The sequence below is a fragment of the Eulemur rufifrons genome, chromosome 1, assembly GCF_041146395.1.
Source record: "Eulemur rufifrons isolate Redbay chromosome 1, OSU_ERuf_1, whole genome shotgun sequence".
Classification (NCBI taxonomy): domain Eukaryota; kingdom Metazoa; phylum Chordata; class Mammalia; order Primates; family Lemuridae; genus Eulemur; species Eulemur rufifrons.
Genome location: NC_090983.1, coordinates 86,350,271 through 86,374,731, shown reverse-complemented (window position 1 = coordinate 86,374,731; position 24,461 = coordinate 86,350,271). Strand labels below are relative to the sequence as shown.

Sequence of the window (24,461 nt, the reverse complement as noted above, 5' to 3'; positions counted from 1 at the left end):
AGTTGACCTAGAATAGCTATCACCAAGACACAGTTTGACAAAACTCTTGGGTATTAAAAAATGAATAATTATTTGGGCATTCAAGGAAAAGATCAAGTCACTTGTAAGGGAAAGAAAATCAGATTGTCATCCAACACCGACAGCAATGCTTTATATCATGATACAAAGGAGTGATATATTTAAGATACTTGAGAAAGAAAATGTAAACCAAAGATGTTATATTCAGCCAAAATTCAAGTATAAAGACCACTGAAAAAATATTATAAAATGCAAGAGCTCAAGAAATATTATTCCAATGAACTCTCCCTGAAGAATTTAGTGGAGAAAGGGCTGAAATGAAGCATGATTTCAGAGATTGGCAGTGACTATGAAAAATTTATTTACTTGTAGAACTAAATGATGGCTCTAAGGAGAACAGAATATGTAATGTCTACATGATCTGACAATGTAGATGCTGTCTAATATTTTAAAGGAGGAAGAAGCACTGAAGAGGGCATATGAAAAATGAAAAATAATAGATGAAAGTATATGAAAATATTCATAGGAAGTACAAGAAAAATAATAGATCCACTAACTATCTTATAGGTAGACTATCAGTAAAAGGTTATTATTTAGGTCATTAAATATGAAATGTCTGATTTCAAATCAAAAGTGTAGTTTATTATATCTCAAATAAGAAGCAGTACAATTAATCAAAGTATGTGCCTAAACTATCCACAGTTTTGCCACCTTAACAATAGCTTGCTTATGCTAGCAGCAAAGAAGCCTGCAGAGTGAGTGGTGATGAAATCGCAAAAGGCATTTTCCACAACTTGTTGAGAATTGAATATTTTTCCTTGCAAGAAGTGGTCCAAAGCCTGGAAGAAGTGGTAGTTAGTGCAAGGTCTGGTGAATACAGTGGATGACGGAGTTTCCAAGTCCAGCTTCTGTGGTTCGAGCACCATTGTTTGTAGGACATGTGGTCAAACGTTATCTTGCAAGAGGATTGGCCTGTCTCTATTGACCAATCTAGGCTGCTTAATCACAAGCACCCTCATAATTTCATCCAATTGGTTTCAGTAGATATCCACTGTAATCGACTGACCAGGTTTCATGAAGCTGTAGTGGATAATACCAGAGCTGGACCACCAAACAGATACCATTAGCTTTTTTTGATGAATATTTGGTTTTGGATTGCGTTTCCACATTTCATCTTTATCCAACCATTGTGCCAAATGCTTGCAATTGTCAAAAAGAATCCATTTTCATCACACATAACAATACAGTGTAGAAATGGTTCACCTTTGTCATGACAGCAAATAAAGGCAACCTTCAAGATGATTTCTCTTCTGACGCTCAGTTAATTCATGCGGTACCCAACTACCCAGCTTCTTTACCTTGCCCATTTGTTTCAAATGGTCCAATATTGTTGGAATAGTAACGTCAAACCTTGTTGCTAATTCACGCATAGGTTGAGATGGATTCACTTCCACTACAACTTTCAGCTAATCATTATCCACCTTGGTCTCAGGTCGCCCATGTGGCTCACTTTCAAAATTAAAATCACCAGAAGAGAACTTCTCAAATCATCCACATACTGTGCATTCATTAGCCACATCCTTTCCAAACACTTCATTGATATTTTGAGCTGTCTGCACTGCACTGGTTCCACGATGGAACTCATATTCGAAAATAACATGAATTTTTACTTACGCATGCTTGGTTTTTCAAAAATTGCTCTTAAAAAACTTTGACAGATAATCATAAGCCAAAATGTGCATTTGCAAGACTGAGGATGTACCTTCACAATAAACATAAAACAAGAAGTGTCAAAGTGAAAATGTCAGAGACATCAACAGTCAAACAGTACATAAGGAAATTGGACATTTCATACTTAATAATCTAATATTTCAAATTAGATGCTGTGGGAAAGAAAGGGGAGAGGAAAGAAACGTTCATAGTGAAGAGGCAACAGACAACAGCCAAAATAAATAGAGGAGGGGGACAAAGGGTATCATACAAAGGTACAGATATAATGGTAACCATTCAACTGAACTTTATGTTTTTTAGCTTTCTATGTTATTGTCTGATCTGAGATTGTTTTGCAAGGTTTTTAAGCACATGATGAACTACAGAGTAATAAAAGGACCAACACCAATATATTCTCCACACAGTTTTGACAAATCTAACACTTTGCCATATTTTCTCCAGAACATTTAAAAATAATAATAATGCAGTTCTGGCTGAAGCTTTCTGCATACCCTTCATGGATCCCTGGTCTCTGTCCACCCCACAACATCTACTATCTTGAGTTTAGGTCATCACTCCTATGCTTGTTGTTAGACTCTACTTATGCATCCACAAACAATGTATTTACTACTTAAGATTATCTAATTGGTAGGATCTTACAACTTTTTTTATTCCTCAGTATTATTTTTCAGATTCATCCATGTTAGCAGTTCTAGTTCAATAGTTCTCCATGAGACAACACGACATCCTAGGAGGCATGTTGGAAATTTGGCAACCTGGTTGCTACAACTTTGGGCTGGGGAGATCACGGTATTTAGTGGGCAGGAGGGAGCCAGGGATCTTAATTTCCTGAAATATTCAAGTTATGCACAATGAAGAATTTTTTCTTGTCCCATAGGACTTTCAGACAACCGAAATGATACTCGTTTAGGTAAAAAACTATCTGTGCCTAGAACTCAACTGTATTTTACCTCAATAGGAGAGTTGTTTTGTTTTGCATTATTTTAAATATATACTGCTTTTTCCAGGAATGTAACTATTAATACCATGTAAATCGAGAGGAGAGTATGTTTGGTTTTACTCAAATCTTTACAGAATTATAAACCAATTCAAAAATAAGGTCATCAATGGCAACTCCACTCAAGGTATTCAAGTCACACTATGAAATATTTGTATTAATCTATTCTTGTACTCATTACATTCATGATGATTCTACATATGTATACCAATATACTTATTTAGCCCTTACTTCAAAATGTCATACAAAGAAAAATATCAACAATTCAGTATGACCCTTTTTTTACCTCTCTTAGATCCAAACTTATTGCAGATGTAAGCAACTAACTACTTAGTTGTATCTATTAATATCATCATACCAAACAAACATTTGTATATTTAAATATATACTACTTTTTTTCAAAATTATCTTATTTTATCTCTCCATTGTATTATAGTTAGGATATAATACTATTTTTGTAAATGGTGTGTATAGATAGAAGTTCATTTTAAGATACTAAAATATAATACAAAATGCTAGTTATAAAAACGGTTTATTGGGTCTGATAGAGCTGAAAACTATTGCTAACTGTAGATCCACTGTATTAAGACACTACAACATATCTATCAAATTTCCTGTTAATGGACATCTGTCTCCCTCCTAGTTTTTTGCTGTAACAAACAACAGTGCTAGAATAGTCTTTCATATCTCCTTAAACACATATAAGTTACATGCTTTGTAAGTATCTTTCCCAGTCAGTGACTTATCTTTTATGGTTTTATATGGTGTTTTCTGATGCACAAAGCTTTTAGTCTGCTTGTAGTTAAATTAATTGACATTTTCCTTCATGGTTTGTGCTTTCTGTTGTAAAATTTTAAAATCTTTCTTTACTTCGAGGTCAAATGGATAATCTCATATTTTCATCTGAAAGTTTTAAATTCTTGCTTTTCAGGTTTGGTTTCTTAAATCACATGGAATTTATATTTGTATATGTGGGAGGTAGAAATTTATTTTAGTTTTTCTGTGTAGACAGCCAATTGTCCCAGTATCATTATTTCTCTACCCAATGTGTGATGCTAGCTCTCTTATCCATCCAATTTCCATATACACATGGTACTATTTCTGGCCTCCCTATTCAACTTCCCTGGTCTATCTGTCCCTAAAAATATCACAATCTCAACTGCCCTAGTTTTAGAAGTTTTGACAAGTACATGCACCTTGTTCTTAAAAATTATCCTGACTATCCTTAGTCCTTTATTCCTCTGTATACATTTTACAGCTTACCAATTTTGTTGAAAAAAAGAACTATTGGAATTCTTAGTGAAATTGCATGCATTCAGGTTAATGTAAGGAGAAATGACATCTTTATTATATTGCCTTCCCAATAGTGAACATGGGCTTTCTCTTTCTTTGGATCTTATTTTATGCATTTTAATAGTATTTTATAAATTTCTCCATGAAGGAATTATATAGTAGATTTATTCCTTTTGGTTTGTCACTATAAGAAATGGTATCATTATGAAAATTAAAAGTTCTACTAGGTATTGCTGTTATATAAGAACACATTTTATTTTGTATATTAAACTTTTACCCATCCACAACAACCTTGTCAAAATTTGTCACTTCTAATAGTGCCTGCAGAGTCCCTTAGCTTTTCTATGTAGACCAGACTATAATATCTGTGAGCAATGATGGTTACTTTTCTTCCTCTCCAATCCATGTACAGTGCTTTTATTTCTTTTTCTTGCCTTATTTCATTGGCTAGGACACCATGTATAATGTTGAAGAGAAGTGGTAATAGCAAGCATCCTTATCTTCACTCTAGATTTTAAAGGACTGCTTCTAATATTTACCACTTACAATTGTTGATGTTTTAGGTTAGATATCCTTTATCAGGTTAAAACAATTCCTTTCCTAATTGCTAAGTTTTTATCTTGCCTTGAATTTTATCAAATGCTTTTTTTTTTCCTTGTTTTTTTTTATTTCAGCTCATTATGGGGGTACAAAAGTTCAGGTTATATATATTGCCCATGCCCCCCCATCCCCCCAAGTCTGAGCTTCAAGCGTGTCCATTCCCTAGTATCAAATGCTTTTTATATATCTATTGAGAGATGCTGTGGTTTTTCTTCTTAATTTATGAACATGGTAAATTATATAATAAACGTTCTAATTATATCATCCTATACTCCTAAGACAAACTTATGTGGTGAGGATGTATATTTATTTATTGTTTCATTATATAAACACAGAGATATTTAGATTGAAGATTTTAGATTGAAGTATCTATATTCATGAGTGATACTGACCTATAAATCCTATTGTCTTTGATTTGGTGTCAAGGTAATATTAGTCTCAAAATGATATGGGTGGCTGGGCGCGGTGGCTCACGCCTGTAATACTAGCACTCTGGGAGGCCGAGGTGGGTGGATCGTTTGAGCTCAGGAGTTCGAGACCAGCCTGAGCAAGAGCGAGACCCCATCTCTACTAAAAATAGAAAGAAATTATATGGACAACTAAAATATATATATACAAAAAATTAGCCAGGCATGGTGGCGCATGCCTGTAGTCCCAGCTACTCGGGAGGCTGAGGCAGGAGGATCGCTTAAGCCCAGGAGTTTGAGGTTGCTGTGAGCTGGGCTGATGCCACGGCACTCACTCTAGCCTGGGCAACAGAGTGAGACTCTGTCTCAAAAAAAAAAAAAAAAAAAAAAAAATGATATGGGAAGCTTTCCTTCTTTTTCTATGGAACAGAGTGCATGAGATTGGGATTATCTGATACCTGAATATTCAGAAAAGCACCTGTAAAACCATGTTGGCCTAGATCAGAGTTTCTCAACCACAGCACTATTGACATTTTGGGCCAGATGATTCTTTGTTGTGAGGGGCTGCCCTGTGCATTGCAGGATTTTTAACAACATCTTTGCCCTCTACCCACTAGATGCCAGTAGCACCTCCAACAAAAATGTCTCCTGCCATTGCCAGATGTCTCCTGGAAAGAGAAGGGGTGCGTGATCACCCCTGGTTGTGAATCACTGTCTTGGATAAATGTTTTCAGTGGTCATAGGTCACTTAGGTATTTTTTTCCCTTGAGCCAATCATGGCATGTTATTATTCTAGGAAACTACATTTCATCTAAGCTTTCAAATTTATGGGCATAAAATAGTAAATAATTGTCTCATTTCCTAAATTTTTCTGTATCACTGATTACACCCCTCGTTTCATTTCTAATTACCTTTCATTCATACCTTTTTTCAAAATCAATCTTACCAGAGTTAAGCCTATTTTATTAGTGTTAAAACAGTTTTTAGTTTTGTTGATTTTATCATGTTTCGCTTTCATTGTTTTGTATTGTTAAATGTATTATTTCCTGTCTTCTATCTATCTTGGATTTACAGTTTTTCAGTTTCTTAGCCTCTTGTTTTGGCCAGTTTTGTTCATCAATTTTCAATTTCTCATCTTAAGTTCTAAATATTTTTAATATTTAATATAACCTTCATCTTTGAGCTACTCAGAAAAGTGTTGCTTAATGTCCCAACATATACCAATAAATAAATAAAATATAGGAGTATTTTAGCAATATTTGATCTCCAATTATTATTGCACTGTGGTCAAGAGAAAAGTGTAAAATGTAGATTCTTAGAAATTTTATGAGATTTCTTTTGTGATGATGGAAGTGGTCACCGTTTATAGATGTTCCATGATGTTGAAACATATTTGTTGAATGCATGGCCCTATACGGACCCATTGGGTCAGTGTTCGCTAAACTAAAGGTTACAACCCATTAGTGGGGCGTAAAATCAATTTGGTAAATGGTGATCAGCACTTTTAAAATGAAAGAAGCTAGAAATTATCAAAGTTAATTTCACATTTTAACAACTCTGAACTCAAGTGGCTCATGCAATGAACATCATGATACAGTTCAATGGCAGCATCTTTTAAAATCTACTAGTACAAAAAATCGGGTTGCATATTATAATCAAAAGTGTCTTAAATATGATGACATATAGTATATACACACATAAATTTATATATTCCAGGTCACATATACATTTCTTGCCATGGATAGCAGTCAACAATGTTTGAAAAACACTGAATTGCATGAGGCAAATAATAACTTCTCTAATTATTTGTCTTTTTATCTATCAACTAGTAAAAGACGTGCATTAAAGTCTAGCATTATAATTATGATATGTCCAATTCTACCTATAATCCCATCAATTTTGGTTGGGTGTTTGGGGCTTTGTTGTTTGGTATATACAAATTCCTAAGTGTTTTATCTTCCGGGTGAATTGAACCTTTTGTTTACATAATAACACCCTATATGTCCAACAATGCTTTTTGTCTTCAAGTCTATTTTCTCCAATTAATATAGCTACACCAACTTTCTTTTGTTAGTATTTGCTAGATACATCTTTTTTTATCTCTATACTTAACCCATTCTGTGACTTTATGTTTTAAATTGATCTCCTGTTAATAGTATACAACTAGATTTTTTAATGCAATCTATCTCTGACTTTTATCTCATGGATTTAATCCATTTATGCTTTTTGTAATTACTAAAGTATTTGGATTCATTTCTACATTTTATTTTGCACTTTCTATGCTTTCTTTCTGTGCCATTTATTTCACTTCTGCTGTCTGCTGAGTGATATAAGTTCCCTAATTCTTTTTTTCCATCTAATGGTTTGATCCCTTCCATCAATCCCAAAACAGTTTCAGACACCTCTAAAAACATTGACTATTCTCTATTTCCTCTCTTCTCTGCTTTTGGAATTTTTATTTGTTTATATTGGAACTTATCCTATCTTCCATGTCTCTTAGTAAATATGCATGTAAGGAATCACTTTGTCTACATTTTGGATAAGTTCCTCAGATCCATACTTTGGTTCATTAATTATTTCTCATAGGTTTCTGGTTCCTGTACTATATTTTTCATTACAAATTGTTCTGTTTGACATCTCCAGAGAAATATAGCAGGATGATTCCTCACATTTGTTTTTGTTTTCTCTAAAAACTACACAAAACTAAGAGGAGAGGGATGTTTTTAAAAGATAAGCTCATTAGAAAAACAAAATGGAAGAAGCTCCTTAGGGAAACTGGACTGACACAGATGCCTGGTGCATAGGGACTATCCACATGGTCTAACAGGTAGTTGGGAGTAAGGATCTGGAGCTCAGAAGATGTCCAAAAGCACTAAACACATTGCTTTGGGACTCCAAAGTAAATTCAAAACAATGTAAAGAGTTAAATACAAAAAGTAAAATCATAAAAAATTAGAAGGAAATGAGGCCGGGCGTGGTGGCTCACGCCTGTAATCCTAGCACTCTGGGAGGCCGAGGCGGGTGGATCGCTCGAGGTCAGGAGTTCAAGACCAGCCTGAGCAATGAGCGAGACCTCGTCTCTACTAAAAATAGAAAGAAATTATCTGGCCAACTAAAATATATATAGAAAAAAAAATTAGCCGGGCATGGTGGCGCATGCCTGTAGTCCCAGCTACTCGGGAGGCTGAGGCAGTAGGATTGCTTAAGCCCAGGCGTTTGAGGTTGCTGTGAGCTAGGCTGACGCCACGGCACTCACTCTAGCCTGGGCAACAAAGCGACACTCTGTCTCAAAAAAAAAAAAAAAAAAAAGAAGGAAATGAAAGGGAATTTAAAAAAATAAGAAAATGGAAAAGGCAACAAAAACAATTTTTAGAAGCTAGAAAACATATGGGCAAGTGGTAATTGATTTAACAGACTCCACAAAAGTAAATCCCTAAAACACAGTGTGAAAGCAAAAAGGCAACCCAATTTACACCTCGGGGCAACCCCAAAAACAGGAATTGGTAGCACAATATAATAAAGAACAGACAGACAATACGGAGGTTGGTTCAGAGCCTATTTTAAACTCAGTTCTCCAGATTCCCTCCCCAACTCTGCACAGCAGGGCAATACCACTCTCGGCCAACTCTCCTATCACATCACTGGATGTTTATTCTCTGGAGAAGGTGCAACTGTCTCCTCTGGGAGGAACACCAGACTTAGCCAAAGATGGGGGAACCAAACTGAAAAACTGAAAGCGGCTGACCAAGTAAAGAATTTCAAACAGAATGTTGAAAGCTCAAGCCTCATTCCCAGCTCGGCTCCCAAAATTCAGGCAGTCAGAGATTCACCTTCCAGGCAGAGGATCGGAGCACCCTTCTCTGGGGAGCCTGGAAAGTCCAAGAAGGTTCTGGAAGTACCAAACTGGAATCTACCAACAAAACTGCCTGACCACGTCACCCCACAGTGAATGCCACCCACACACTCAGAGCTCCAGTCAGCCTTTTAACGACCCATTTTTACCATGAGCCAACCATCCAAGACCACCACTCACAGGATTCCTCCCCAGCATGAACAATGAAGTCCAGAGCAGCAGAGGAAAAAAGCACTTTGGAGGAAGATAACGTGGGAAACAGAAACCATTTTTTTTAATTGTCACAAATATTTTCAGAAAGATAAGAAAAGATCTGTTAAAAAGATCCATAAAACAAGAGTTGGGTGATTTTTCCCCCCAAAGGAACACATTCAGACAATTTAAAAAAAAAAAAAACTGGACAGTGGAAATGGAAAGCTCAATAGAAAGGTAGGAATATAAAGTTGAGGAAATTTCCCAGGAAGCAGACGAAAAGACAAGGAAAGTGGGGGCACGCAGGGACAAGAGACACCCCTGCCATAGCAAGTCCCGTGTAAAGGGTTAGGGTTCAGAACAGCTCAGAGCTTTAATATCAACACCAGAAATTACAAGGAAATGGAGCAAAACCTCCAGAACTCTGAAGGAACATTACTTCCTACTGAGAATTTCCCACCCCATTATCAATCAAGCGTCAGTTACGTTAAAGACATTTCAGCCATAACATGGCTTGAAAGCTCCACCTCCTGTGTGCCCTTTCCTAGAGAGCTAAGAGAAGATGTGTTTTCCCCCAAAAGAGAGTAAATGAGAAAAGAGAGGAATGTGGTATCCAGGAAACAGGGGGCCCAACAGAGGAGAGAAATAAAGGGAATCCCAAAAAAGGTGGTGAAGGGAGCCGCCAGGACACAGTTGTGCACCAGGTACAAAAGGCACCAGAGTGGATTACAGGACATCAGAGGCTCCAAGAGAGATTTCATCAAGAAGAAACTGATAGAATTATCTATGCATCTGGAAGCATCACAGAGAAGTGGAGATTGGAATGGAAATGCTGAATAAGAGCTTAGTAAGAAACAAATTCACAGAGAAGTAAGCACTGGAGTAAAACACATTAAATCTAGAGAAAATCAAAAATTTTGCAAGAAAGAAGTAATCATGCGTCACCCTATGGGCTCAATGAGCAGGACTTACAGTCATCACAGTGAAACCATCACTAATATGGGAGGACGGAAATTCAGGAAGTCAGCCTGTCTACGTGGGGCCAGGAAGATAAAAGAGTACATTATCTCCTTTTATTTTGGAAAATCAACAAATAACGCCTAAACTTGAAAAAAAATCAAGAATTAGCATCAGAAGCCTGTCATTTATACAAGTCTAAGTAAATTAAAAAATCAATTACAAGAGATAAATTGTTCCTGGGAAGGGGATGAGGGGAAAATAGAGAGGGAAACAGAATGGTAACTGCTGTGGTTCTTAACATTTTTATAACTACATCTGTGTTAGAGCTTCAATAAAAATAACAAAAATATATTTATTTGGTTTTTTCTAGTTGCTCTTTTCAGGGTCTTTTTTTTCATGTGTTTGATTCCTTTTTAATTATCTGCTCATAATAAACATACTTATTTTACAGATTTTGCCAGGCAATCCCTCCTCTGTAATTTCAGTCCTACTCATGCTGTCTGTGTGACCGTCACTCATGGTGGGCCCTGTTCTCAGGAGCTTGCTAACGCAGCACTGTGCGGCCATCGTTGGGGAGGCTGCCTCCACCGACCGGACACTGCTGGGTCTTGGTTCAGGTTCTGCGCTTTGCTTCTTTCACGTGCTCCAGGGGTATTTCCAGCCCAGGGTCACGGGCATGTGACTATCTCAGGTTGAGGGTTCCCAGGCTAAGTGGAGGGTGCAAATTCCTAGAGTGGATGCCACAGCATGTCTCCTGTATCCCCCTTCGGGACCTGGGAACTCATTCCCCCAGCTGCCAGGAGTGACAGCTGCTGAGGGCTCCCTCCCAGTCCTGGAACTGCCCTGTACTGAAGGAGTTACCTGTCCCTAACACACTAACGCAGCCACCTTCCGTCCCGGTGTCACATCATGACCCGAGCCCCCTTACTGAGACCAGCGGCCTTCCCCCACTCCCACCCAGGCCAGCTCTGGTTTTCTTCTCATTCTTTTGGGGGCTGCCCTTCCCTGAGCATCCCTGCATGTCTAAGGGGGGGCGTGGCCAGGTTACCTGTGCTGCCACTGCCCTGTCGTTTGCTCTGACAGCTAGAGAGTTCACCGCCCACTTAGACCTGAGCTCTGCAGGGGGACAGACTGCTCCACTTCCTGCTGTCCTCTGTGGTAGCCAGCACAGCAGACTGTCCTTCAATGACAGGCGCTCACTAAGTCCTGCATGGACACATTCACCCGCAGGGAGGAAGGATGGCTGGCAGGCAGAGGTGATGGTGGAGAGTGACGAACACAACACGTTCCTCTGCTGGGGGGAACGGAGGTTCTCGCCCTCCCTCTGGCTTCCTCTGTTCCTTCCAATTCTCAGTGCTTCTACATCTCAGCCCACAGCGCAAGGCACACGAAGTAGCCTCTCATCCAGGAGGGGCTACATCAGAAATGCACCATAAATTCCCAGGGGACCCAATCACAGCCCCGGAACATAAGCAGACCAGAAAACCCCTTCCATCCACTGTCTAACAAATACGACTGGGAAAATAATGAGAGGCAGGAGAGAAAACCCTCACAGATTTCCCAAGGGGCCCCTGCCAGTGAGGACCTGAGCAGGAAGGGATGAGGACCTGTAGGCAGGATGAATCCAGCTGGGGCTTGCGGCCCAGCTACCCTGTGTTGCTGCCACGGCTGTGTGACAAGGACACCCTCCTGCTAATGCACCCTGGCCACACTCGTAATTAAACGCTGTGTGCAGAATGCACCGGGAAGGGCAGCGGAACACGCAAGCAGCTGCTGAGACCCCTCCTCCGCTCCAGGCTGCAAACAGCCGCTCATTGTGAGCCTGGAGACTCAGGAAGACGGTTCTCCTCACACAGTCAGGCGCGTCCCTGTCAATAGAAGCCTGGATCCTCCAGTCCAAGAGGAGGCGGAGGAGGGGGGAGAGCGGGGAGTGGGGTCGGGAGGAGGAGGGAGAGAGGGAGAGAGGCTCCTCCATCCCAGCTGTTTGCAAAGTTGAAGATGCCCAAGTTGCAGCTTCCCTCCCTGTTTCCATTCACCCGGAAAAGCTGCTATTCCTTTGTCTGGGATCCACAACTATACATCCTCAACCTGCTGCAACCACAGTGGCCTCAGCAGGGAGACGTCACAGCTGACTCTAGTCCAACCAATATCTGAATCCCCAACTGTGTTGGGGACCGAGAACACAGCCCGGGGAGGACAGGGCCCTGGCGTTGTATGTACTTAGCACAGAAAGCAACGACATGACGATTCAAGTTTCTGACGGACGGGTGTCCGTGCGGCTATGAGGTAAAAAGGAGCATTTATATTAGCCTGGAAGACTTCCTGGAAGAGGCAATCTTTCATCTTGGTTTTGAGGGAGAGGTAAAATTTAGCTGGAAAAAGAAGGGTGGGGGCCAGGAGCAAAAGGCACCTGAGACCAAGGGAGGAGCGGGTGTGTGGGTGTGGGGCAAAGAGCAGATGCAGCATCCGGGGGCTACCAGGGGTGCTGGGGCTAGAGCAGGCAGTGGGCCAGGGGTGGGAGGACAGGAGTCCAGCCAGGAGGAAGGGGGTGAGATCATCAGGGACCTCGTGGTAAGCAAAGGGGCCTGATTAAAATACGATGCCATGTTCCCCATGCTGTCAGTGAGCTAGCAGCACGGGGGTGACAGGCACAGAACCTTTGATCATATGACCACGGGGTACAAAGGAAGAGCCCAGAGGCAGGGAGAGTTGCCAGGGTGAGCTTCCCAAACCACATGCCTGCCTGTTCCTCCCTCCGGGTTTCCAGCTCTCAGAGGCAGCCTGGGCAGTTATCGCTGACCGAGCACACAGGCGGGGGCAAGTTATCCCACGGAACACCACCAGGATGTGGCCCACAGACTTCCTGCCCACACCACCCACCCCACTCGTCGTCACCCGGCTCAGCGGCAGCAGGCAGACGGCCATCGGGGGGTTATTCCCGAAGATTCTCCTCACTGGTTCCACTTCACACAGGGCAGTGAAAACAGTAGCTTGTGAAGAGGCCCGTGCTGTCTAAAAGACTAGCAAGGGTAAGATACCACCTGTACCAGAAGCAGCAGCCAGAAGTGTGTGGAGGCACCACACCTGGGCGTGTGCATGCAGAGAGGACGTCTTGAAGAACACAAGGCGCTGGTAACCAAGGCTGTCTGCGGGAACTGGGAGAGAGAGACTGTAGGATGGGACAGAGGTTTGCACTGTGCACCTTTGGTCTCAGGAATTGTTATCGTGTACATATACTGCTTTTTGCAATAAAATAAATATGAGACCAGCAAATTCCACGAAGGATCATTCCACAGGCAGAATATAAGCTGCATGTTTAAGTCTTTGGTTCACAGAAGCATTTCAGGGGTACAGGCTCTGAGGAACACAGGCCAAGAGACCAGGGCTTCACCAGCATCCTCGTCTGACGGAGCAGGGGCACAAAGGCAAGAACTGGGATGAAGAAACCCGCAGTGCAATGGGTGAGCCTACACTGGGGGACGGTCCATGCCGGGGGCAGGCCTCTTCAGGAGGTGCCCTGCCAACGAGGAATCTGTCACCTGTCACATGAGATCCCTGAGAAGATGAGTTGACTGAAGGACCCGGAATCCAGTCCTGAGGAGAAGCTCAGGGGACAAAATCCAGGTCAGGCCAGACCTTTAAGGCCACTGTACCGGTTTGGATGTTACTCTCAGGATGCCAGAAAGCACCTGAAGAGTCTTATCCATCTTCTGCCTCCCCGTGTGTCTGTCAGGAAGGAAACCAAAGAAAGTTCCCAGACCTTTTTTGTTGAGCTTATAGAATAATCATGTAATTTCATTTTATCCCTCTCTCAACTCTTGGTCTCACAATTTAGAAATGAAAAGGATTAATACACATATCTTACCATTTTTAAGGGTCACGAGTTTACACTAAAATCAAATAAATTATTTTAAAGTTCCCACATATAAAAAGAAAATCGCTCTGTTCAGAGATTTTTTCCTAATTCTTAAATCTGCTGCACTAAATTTTTCAGTGAGCTTTTTCTGAGAATATCTTGGTTTGGAGTACTTTGTTTTTAACGGAGCTGTGTATCTTTGAAAAGGTTTTCCCCTGAGAATGTTTCAAATATATCTTCATTTCCCACAGAACATGTATTGACTGTCCAAAAATTACACTCAAACCTCAAAAACAAAGTCAGAATGCATTTTCCTAAATCATTCTAACAAAGACATCAATGATGTCAAAACCCTGAGTTTTGAAACAGAACTTCTGTTCTCCTTCCAGCCTCATTATTAAAACAGACTTTTTTTCACGTTTGTTCATAACAGGATTGCCATTTTCCATGCTGCCTACCGATTATAAACAGAATCAATTTTAAAACCAAACTAGGGCTCTCTCTGAAATATTCAAGATGTATTACCATCTGGTTTTATATCAGCATTTGAACAGATCCAAAATCACTATATTACCAAGTATGATCAAAAATAGTTCATATCCCTTTGAAAACACTTACAAGGCACAAACTTTGAAAGTCCAACTTAATTTTTCAAATTATACCAGACATGTCAGTATCAATCATAATAATATACATCACTTATCACAAATAACTCGGTAATTCTGACCTAAGCTACTTTTATCATTAGGTCTTTTAGAGACTACTAACTTGAGAAAACACAGCATACAGATTACCTGGGTACAGGGTTTACTTACAATGTACATGTTATGTAAAAATATGAATCGTTCTAGTTGCCTGAGAAAAAAAATGTGTTCCCCAAACCTATAAATCCATCCCCCTCATTTCCAAACACCAAAGAGACAACAGCATTTCTTCAGAAGATGCTCAGCTAAAAATCAGCATCACGATTACACAGAAAACAGTAGTTGAAGTAGGTGAAATTCCAACTGACCTCAGCAGATGCAGCTCCAGGACACTGCCCTTAGCAAGAGAATGGCCATAAGGACAAGGCGATTGTTTCAAAAAACTGTAACTGTTTATAAAATACATGAGACCTAAGCCTGATCTCTAAACCTTTAGGTGAAGTTTATCATTTTCCAAGAAATATCTTCATCCATCAAACTAAAAATAACAAACTGTTTTTTAAGATTTCTCTCAGTTCATTCATTTAAAAGTCTTGAGGACTCATTCCATGCAAAGATGGATACTCCTCCTGCCCCCAATTTTTTTGTCACCCAACAGTGGCAAGAAGACATGACCATAAATACAGTCAATTTCTCTTCATCATGATCAACACCCCTGCCAGCACACACACGCGTCACGTGAGCACATGCTCCAAGCCTTCGCTGCCATACCAAAGCATTACATATAGTGATTCTGTTAGGCAGGCAGTGAGGGATTCCGGGTCTCCTAGGGACGACAGTGGGTGCTGTTGCCCCCATCTGGGTCCTGCCCCACCCTAATTCTCCACACCTGGGGGAGGAGGGAACACCCTACTAATCTGCCAATCAGAACTTGGCGTGCCAGCTGCAAAAGAATGCAGAGGACTCTCTAGCCCACAGGCCAAGCAACATAGGTACCACAGTGTCCAGAAATTGAACTAGAACAACCTGCACGGGTAGTTAAGGCTCAGATCATGTGACTCCCAACTGTCCAATCAGAGTGGCTCCATGGTGATGTCTGAGCCACAAGGAGGTCCCTATCCGGGCACTATAAAATAAGACGCAGATCATAACCAACTCTCTTTTTTTGGCGCCCTTCCTTTGCCACTCCCTCTGCTGTGACAATGGGTGCGGTCATCATCTGTGGTGTATATATCATGCTCTGTAAACCTATATCTTGCTCTTGCCCTATAATCCTATGTTTCTCTCCTCAATAAACCTCATTTGCATGCTTGCCTTACTTTGGCGTGTCTGGTCATTCTTTGGCCATGAGAGTGCCAAGAACCAACATTTTCAGACTAAAACCTGACGATTCTATAGCAATGCTCTTAAAAATACTATTAATAATCTGTTCAATCTGCCATTTCAATGAACAGGACAGAGGTTCACCAAGCCAGAGTATTTATTCCATTTCATCCATCTCTGTCAACCACCTCTTTGGAAAATAAGACAGGGGCTCCTTGTGACACTTTTTTTAAAAATATGTTTATTGCCATTCTGAAATATTCCATTTTTCTTTAGACACTAATTTAAATGTAACTTCAAAAGTAAGTTTATATTGCTTAATCTCTATTTTCTTTCCATTCAAAACTAGGAAAAGGATCGCACTAAAGTCTGTCGACATGTAAATGATGTTTTGAAAAGGATTTTAAATATTTCGTATTATAAATACATTTAGGAAACTGAAAAGTAAAGCCAACATCCCTAACACAATGAGAGACCACCCCAAGGGTTTAAAATATGAAACACACACACACACATACACCCACAATCAAGCTAATCTATAGTTAAAATGGGGAAAAATATAATTCATCTTCTAAATTTTTGAGTTGGACTAAACTAGAACAGTTGAAAGTAACTTGAGAACAGATTGAATGTACTACGGATAACACAAGTCATGACATTACATGCCAATGCCAACATTTTATGGGCAAGGAGATAAAGGACTTAAATTAAATACCTGCTGCAATAAAGATGTAAAATCATTTTAAAAAGAAAAAGAAAGGGAAATCCTTTTCATAAAGCAACATGCTAATTCTTTATGCATTATGCAAGAGTCTCCCTATTAAAGGACATGGAACAACATTTTTAAGATAACCTAACTGATCGGGTATAACACGCGAAACCAAAATTTCATCATAATTTTTCCCTATTATATGAGACTTAAGTACATCAAGCATAGTATTATTCTCCCAGAGGAAAGATTTGCTGAATATTTTTTCACATTCAGGTCCTCTTTCAAACACCCACATTATAAAGTCATAACAGCTTTATTAGGCACATGGACATGTCTGAGTAACTATAACTCTGTTTGTAAATCACCTCCCTTTATTCCTTTCCTCTTTCTTTACATATGTAAATTACAGTGTCTGATCCAGAGCCCTCCACCAACCACCACAACCAAATTATCCTCTAGGGACCTCAATGGGGCTTGTTATTCTTGTTTCAGCATTAAAAAAAAAAAAAAAAAAGAGGGGGGAGGGGAAGGAGTCAGTATTTTCAGGAATCAGAATTCTTCTTGATTCAATTTTTGGCTCACTAGTGGTAAAATGTTTATACCCTGGAATGCATTACCCTCTGCTTCTAAATGTTTGGCTTTTTTAGAGCCAAGACATGGTACAGTGTTTCCAATATAAATTGCTTCAAGTAATATATGCCTACTTTTGCAGGAAGCATTTGGTCAAATTTTAATATTCCCTCTTGGGAGCCAACCCCAACTTCTAGCAGCAGATCTAACCTTGCAGAATAGAATTTTAAAAAACACACATAGCCATATATTCTAGCGGACATGGTCTTTTCTTCTCCTACTCTCAGGGTTGTCACAGGAGACACCTTGTACGATGTTTATCACTTAGAATATAGATCCTTCTGTTACGTAATAAATTCATCACAAAATACACAAAATACATTCCTTTTTTCCCTAACATAAAAAATAAACCACGGTTTCCACCAAGGTTGAGCCATAGCTGTCACTGCCTAGGCTTGTGAATCATTGCACAATTCATAAGAATAAATAGCACATATACATTTCCATAGGCTGCAAATGTTAGTTGAGAAAACACATGCCACAAGGCTTCCTAACTCCCAAACAGGATTATTTGGCAGAAATTGTTCCATTTTCTTAGTCTTTCTACATTGTAATAAATATTTCTGTTTCTGTGGCCACTGAAAACTTGAGAGAAGACCCTCTCATTTTTCTTCCATTAAAATGTGCATATGATTTTATTGCAAGATATAATCGGGGAAAAGAAAAGGGCTCACTGCAATATTGCATCCATCTTGTTGCATTAGGCTCAAAATACGAATCTCAAGGATATGTATTTGTCACATGTCAGTCCAAGCTGAAGGCATCCACCAAGAGAATATCATCACTATTCAGCTGGCAGTCAGAATCTACTTCCACAAACCCGCATACTGATGAGAGTCCAGGCTCTCCATTTCTTCTTCTTAATACCTCTTCCCTCTGCAGCAGAGAGAAGCCATTTTACTAATTTATAAGGACCCTGACTATCCAACCATCTAAAAAAAATTTTACGCATCAATAATAGTCAACTAAAAGCAAAAGCACATCCCGCAGGAGTTAGAGAATAAAACAGGCAACACCAGCACATATCGATCCGCAAGACTCCGGATACTCACTAAAGGCAGCCACCGCAAGGGCCAGGGTGACAATAATGGAGAACCAGGACACCCACAACGCCTTCTTTCTGTAGTTCTGGGCTTCGTGAGGCTTCAGTCGGGTGCTGCTTTCTAGTAAACCTGACAAAAACAAGGAGAAAAGGAAGTTAGGCATTTCCTTACTCAGAAACCCACAGCCAGAGCTACAATTTCTTACCCAAAGACTGCAAACTGGCAGCCCATGGGCCAAGATGTGTTTTGTCTGGCCCACACTATGTTTCAACAATTAAGAGATTTCCCAAGAAAATCAAGCTTTCTGGCATGTCTTGGAAAATCACAGGCTCTGGGAATATGGGGCATGTGTTTCTGCAGGGTAGCAGCCGCTGTCCTCTTTAGGGTTACAGACCCCACCACTCGCTGACACATCACACCAGGCCATCCCTTGCCCCTGCATTAAGTTGCTTGGCTCAGGTGGATGCTGCTCTTTCCAAAAAGGTTTTTCTGTTAGGAAAACAGTGCAAATAGCCCACACTTAGTTGAGCACTCGGGCTCCTCCACTGTGGGCATTGATTGGCATTGATCCACCAGCACAGTCCCAACTGGTGGACTGAGTTTTGCCCAAAGCAAGAAGTTATGGAATACAAATGCCCTCACTGCTCGCCCTGACAATGAACAGGAAGAGAAGGACTATTTCTCTTTAACCACAAGCAACAAGAGCCGCCAGTCCAAAATTATACACCACATTTCCTTCCCTTCTCTTTCTGCCCTATAGTATATAATCCTTTGGACCAAACACTTGTCAAAAAATTCTCAGAATATTAAAGTGGGTTAACCTTGCTAAAACTGGAGGTGGCGTCCCAGGTAGAACATGTATAAGTTTTATTTTTGTTTCCTATGTTTTCAACATTGGGAGTCCTCAACAAGAGCAGAAATCCATGACCATTCCCAGACAATGCCCAAGCTTCAATTGCCTTGGGTCAAAGACTCAGATATCTTGAATATGATATTGCTTTGTATTTTTGCTTCTCCTTTGAAAATAGATCATACGTAGCATCTCTTAGTTGCACGGAGAACCAAATTTTCACACATGCATTCTATATAAACAGGAGGTTATTATACCATCTCTAGCAAAATAACCCACAATATACCTTACAGAGGCTAAGCAGCCTCAGCAGAACTGTTCCAAATTATGAAGGAATTGGTCCCAGAGGTAAAATATCACACGATGTGGGACATGTCACATGTATGCATCACATAAAAGACATCACCTCATTTGTCTGACTAGGTGCCACACTAAGCCTCTAGTTGCCAAAAATTGCATGCTGTTCAAATATTATAATAAAACAAGGACCCTGCTAAAACTTCTCAGTTCCATTTATAACCGAGACTCAAGCATCCCTGAACAAGTCCTGACTGAACAAAGCAAAAGGGAATGTCAAGAAGGCTGCTTAGCGAGCCCAGTTCACAGCCCAGAGATTTTTAAATAATTGAAACCTATAAGCCTACACAGGATCAAAAGGGAGATGAGAATGCAAACGTTGAGTATAACCACCATCTCCATCATCTCACTGTAAAAATATCCCCAAACCTTGCTTCATAAATGCACTTGGATGGAAAAAAAAGAAAGACCCTCTCTCTTGTCAAATTCTGCACCAGGTAGAAGTGATTTCAAATGAAAATACAGCATGTCCCTTTGTCTACTTCTTCCCTAGCTGCCAAAAAAACACCCCATTATAATTTTCAACTACGATCACCAGTTAAAGCCCTATCCAATATGAGCAGACTCCACACACCCTTAATAATTTATGTCCCTTTTCCCAAATGATATAAAAATCTTTCTTTCATCCTGGCCAATTGATTTTCAGGCAAAGTGATGCTATAACATTTAAGTACTGACTCAACTAAGCAGTTCATTTGCTGGGTATTTTGACAGCAACAATCTCCAGAGGTTTAGACACTGGGGTAAAAACAAGGTTCCTTTTAGAAGTAGATTTAGTTTTCTAAGAAGACAATAGTGATCGGGTTTTCTAGTCTGCCACATGACAGCAGCTGGTTCACACGTGCCTCACCCACCACTGAGACAGCACTCCCCGGCAGGAGTTCTGATGACAGCCCACCTGGGCTCCACTGCCCTGCTAAGGTGGCACTTGGGTCTGTTCAGCAGTAGGACTTCTTCAGATCTGATCTTGTGTGTGTGTCACCCATGAGATTTTTAAAATTAAAAAAAAAAAAAATTAGAATAGGTGCAATGGGAAGACTTTCCCATTTCTATCCAATCTTTGCTTATTTCCTGATGATTTTCCTTTCTAAAAATACAGCTGATACCAAGAATGGAAAACTTTCTACTCCTCAAAGGGAAGTGGAGTATGATGACCTACTAAAACCCAGCTCGTAAGTGAATGGCCCACACACAGGCGCCTCTGCACCCATGTTGAATGCAGGCAGACACACAACCACAAAGATGTGAAAATTCCTGAAGTTTTTGGGAAGCTGTGATTCAAAGGTAAAAGAAAGGCAGCCTGGAGAGGCAGAACAGCCTAGAAAAGCTAAGACACGCCTCAGATTTGCAGGCAGAGCTGGAGCCTCCACATTCAAATTTTAACTTCAAATTTCACATATTTGCAATTTGGGCCTGGAAAAAACTAAGCATCAGGCTGTATTAATGAAGGACTGATTCCTTATTTATTTGGGGGGTCAGGGGAATGCAAATACATGTGGAGAAGTTGGAGCCATCAGTCATTTCCATGGTTGGAGCCACCAGTCATTTCCATTCTAGTATGAATTAGTTCCATTTGCTTTCTCCTAAGCGTTTGTCAAGCTTGACTTCTCTGAAGGAAGGGGAATTTTTATTAGATGTGGAGGTAGTGGGAAGTGCTGAAGCATATAACTCTCCAAGGCTAAGCTGGGCCCTAAGGTTTGGGACAGAATGATGGAAAAAAACTTGTGAGGAGAACAGTGGATATTAAAAGGGGAAGATGACTAAGATAAACTTGGCCTATTTTTTGTGTTTAGTCCCTGTAAGCCTTAAACCACAGAGCTCCTGCTCCTTGAACTACAGGCACTACAAATGGCACTGCAGTTACTGACATTCTGAGCTAGCTAGGCTTCTGCAAACCAGCCCACACCACTTCTAAGGGAAAAAATGCCTGCAAAGTCCCAAAACACTAGATTATAAAACAAACCTTTGATCGGCGTTAGCCTCGGTCTGTAACAGCATCCTGATAGCTCAGAAGGAAGTTAGGACAAAAGAGAATGCCGAATATAGGTGCAGATCCAGGGTACCCGCTACACACACGCACCCTATAGGTAGTTAGGCCTAGAAGAAAGCAAGCCAGGCAGGATGGAGAGATGCACAGCGGGCAACTGCTGAGGTTCCTCCCCCTCAAATCCTCTCACTGGTAGGAAAGTGGTAGCTGCACTCAAACCATCCCCAAGAGATACAAAAATCAATATTGGAAAGATGCAACCCCATAAGAAAAAAAATAACACAAACACCAAATATTACAATAAACCTCCCCAGGTAACCTTCTGATTTAACAAAAATGACTCATTCACCATTAATTCTCTGCCATCAGGAATAGGTCAAACAAAAGAATGTCACATTGACTTTCAGCTCTCAATGCCACACAGCACTGGGTTCTTTGGGGGAGAGGGTTTATCCTAACAGAGAGGCTGTGTGTGATCCGCAATGCTTTTTTTACACAGTGACAGTTTATGAACAGTCAATGCTTTCATGCTATAATATAATAGAAAATGAAATTCTGTTGTCCAATTAAAAATAACCTTAAGAATGAATTCAGAACGGCTTTTTACACTTAAACATGAACTACAAAATGATGCTAAATATTAACTCATTCTAGCACTTTTTTCCCTCACATCGTTTGTGTGGGGTAGAGAAAAAGAGGCTAGCTCTTCAAGATGACCTGCAATGCTACAAAAATAAGCTCAACCCAGGCTTCTTTCTTCCATATGAAATTTACAAATCCTACAATACTAGTTGGAGGAGGCGACGGTAATTAACACACCCTATATAATAAAAGTGATAGGTTTTGCTGGGTGCTTGTGATGTCGCCAATCATCGGGTCTGAAACGACATCTAGTTATGGGAGAACAGGGGGAGAAACTGCAACATAGGTGCAGAATTCGTTGCAACTGGAGCCGCTCCAGTTCTCGCTGAGCATCTCGGCGGATTCTCTGGGAACTGCCGTTTCCATGTCATTCTATTTCATATGCTACAGTTTAGAATTCCTAAGGAGAAAGAGATCGTGCATCCGAACACTAAACCAGAATAAAAATGTACAGGAGATACTATGAATAGGACAGAAACCTGCTAAGTCTAAAATACATAAACCCGCCACAGCCAACAAACTCAGGCTTCCAAGAAAAGGGGGTGGCCGTGCAAAGAGCCGGCTTTCCCTGAAGGGCCTGGCTGCAAGAATCCCGCTTTGGCCACTAATCAGTTTTAGCAGAACCACAGACTCTTTCCGAGGGGGACAATGTGGATTTGGATTCACCAATAAGTAGAAAAGGCGTAGACGCGGCCAAGAACGGGGCTGGCTCCTCAAGGAATCCAAGCCGAAGGAAACGAGGGAGGGATGGAGGAGAGAAACGCGGGAATGAACAGGGGAGTCTGTCGCGTTCTATGCGGGCAACTCTAAGGGGCATCGGAAGTAGAGTTTGGCCTCCCAGGAGAGGCACGTTTGCGGGGTTCCAGGCCAGTGGTGGGGCCTTGGTTCTCAAGGGTCTAGAGACGCCCCCTCCGGAAGCTACCAGGTTTCAGTGGCATCTGTCCAGATGAGATTGGTAGCCCAAACCCAAATGTCCCGGTCCTCTGTCCCCATCAGCCGGAGGTAAGTGACCCACTGTGACCCGAGTCCCCGATATCCGGGACTACCCGAGTCCAGCGGCGGCCCGAGCCCGGCTCACTCCCCTCTTTGCGCCCCTCGGCGGGGCAGGCAGCCCGGCAGCCGCGAGGGACACCTCGAGGCTAAACCCGCACAGGGAAGTTCTCCCGGGGAGCCGGCGGGGGCCAGAGGGGGCTCGGAAAGGCGGACGCTGCGAGCCCGGATCCCTCCGAGCTGAACGGAGCCCGCAGTCCCCTGGGAGCGCCCGGCTCCGAAAGCAAAAAAATGCCTCTCGCAAACTTTTCCAGCGGGCGCCGGAGGGGCTGGCGCTGGCCGAGAGGAGAGCGCGGGCCCAGGCGGGGTCGACCTGGGGCAGCGGGTTCCGGGGTTCGGGGAAAGACCGGCTGCCGAGGCGGTGCCCGCCGCAGGAGGTGGGGCTGCCGCCCTGCGCTCGCCGCGCCTTCGCCGGGAAGTCCCGGCTCCGCTTCCCCGCGCGCTCGAGGCCCCGAGCCCCGCGCCCCGCCCGGCCCGGCCCGCGAGTGGAGAGGGACGGCCGAGCAGCGGCTCCTCATCGGCCCGGCCCGGCCCGGGCGGTGCGCGCTCACCTCGGTCCTCCAGCCCGTCGCTGAACTGGCCGCTCTCGCTGATCCGCACCTGCCGCTCCTCCTCGGGCTGCGGGGGCTCCCGCGCCGGGGAGCTCCGCGGGCCGGGGCCCGGGCCGGGGGCTGCAGCCAAGGGCGCGTGGCCCCGGGGCGGCGGCGGGACGGCGGGCCCCGGGTTGTTGCGGCGCTCGCTGCCCGCGGCCGGCTCCATGGCGCGGGGCTGCGGTTCGCGGCGGCGGCGACAACGAGCGCGGCGGGGATTCGAGTCAGAAGTGCGAGGCGCCGCGGCTCGGGCGGAGGAACGGACGGACGCGCCGCGTGGAGAGGGCGGGCGGGCGCCGGCGTGGAGGTGCACCGGCCGGGAAGCGGGGGGATGTCGGAGAGCGGCGGGGCTCGGCGGCCGGTGGCGGAGGCTGGTGCCGCGTTGTCGCCGCCGCGCTCCGCCCCTGGGGGCAGGTGCGGGCGGCAGGGACCCGCCCCGAGGCTCCGGCGCGGGAGCCCGCGCACCTAGGCGGGTGGGAAGGGAGGAACCCGGTCCCGCCAGCAGCGCAGAAGCTGCGGACACTATTTAGGGGCGTGGGGACCGGCTGGCGGCTCTGGCAGGGCTTGGCTAGGGCGTGACCAGGGACCCGCCCCACCCGCGCAGCAGGATGGTGCTGAGAGGGGACCCCTCTGACCGGATTCCTCTGCCCTCCCCGAAGCCAGCGGCCGCGCGTGGACAGGAGAGCGGACAGAGCCCTTAATTTGTCATCTTTCTGTTCTGGAGAT

At 42.7% G+C, this 24,461-nt stretch overlaps 1 protein-coding gene across 1 annotated transcript in view; it reads right to left on the bottom strand.

The window, feature by feature from the left end:
- The window catches only part of TMEM163 (transmembrane protein 163), a 222,584-nt gene extending 198,615 nt beyond the window's left edge, over positions 1-23,969 (bottom strand). The window contains exons 1-2 of the mRNA XM_069473310.1: positions 23,697-23,969; positions 18,269-18,388 (exon numbers count right to left, since the gene is read on the bottom strand). Of these exons, the coding sequence (XP_069329411.1) occupies positions 18,269-18,388; positions 23,697-23,904 (328 nt within the window). The 5' untranslated portion in view covers positions 23,905-23,969. The remainder of the gene's footprint in view (positions 1-18,268; positions 18,389-23,696) is intronic.
- Positions 23,970-24,461: the final 492 nt, after the last annotated feature.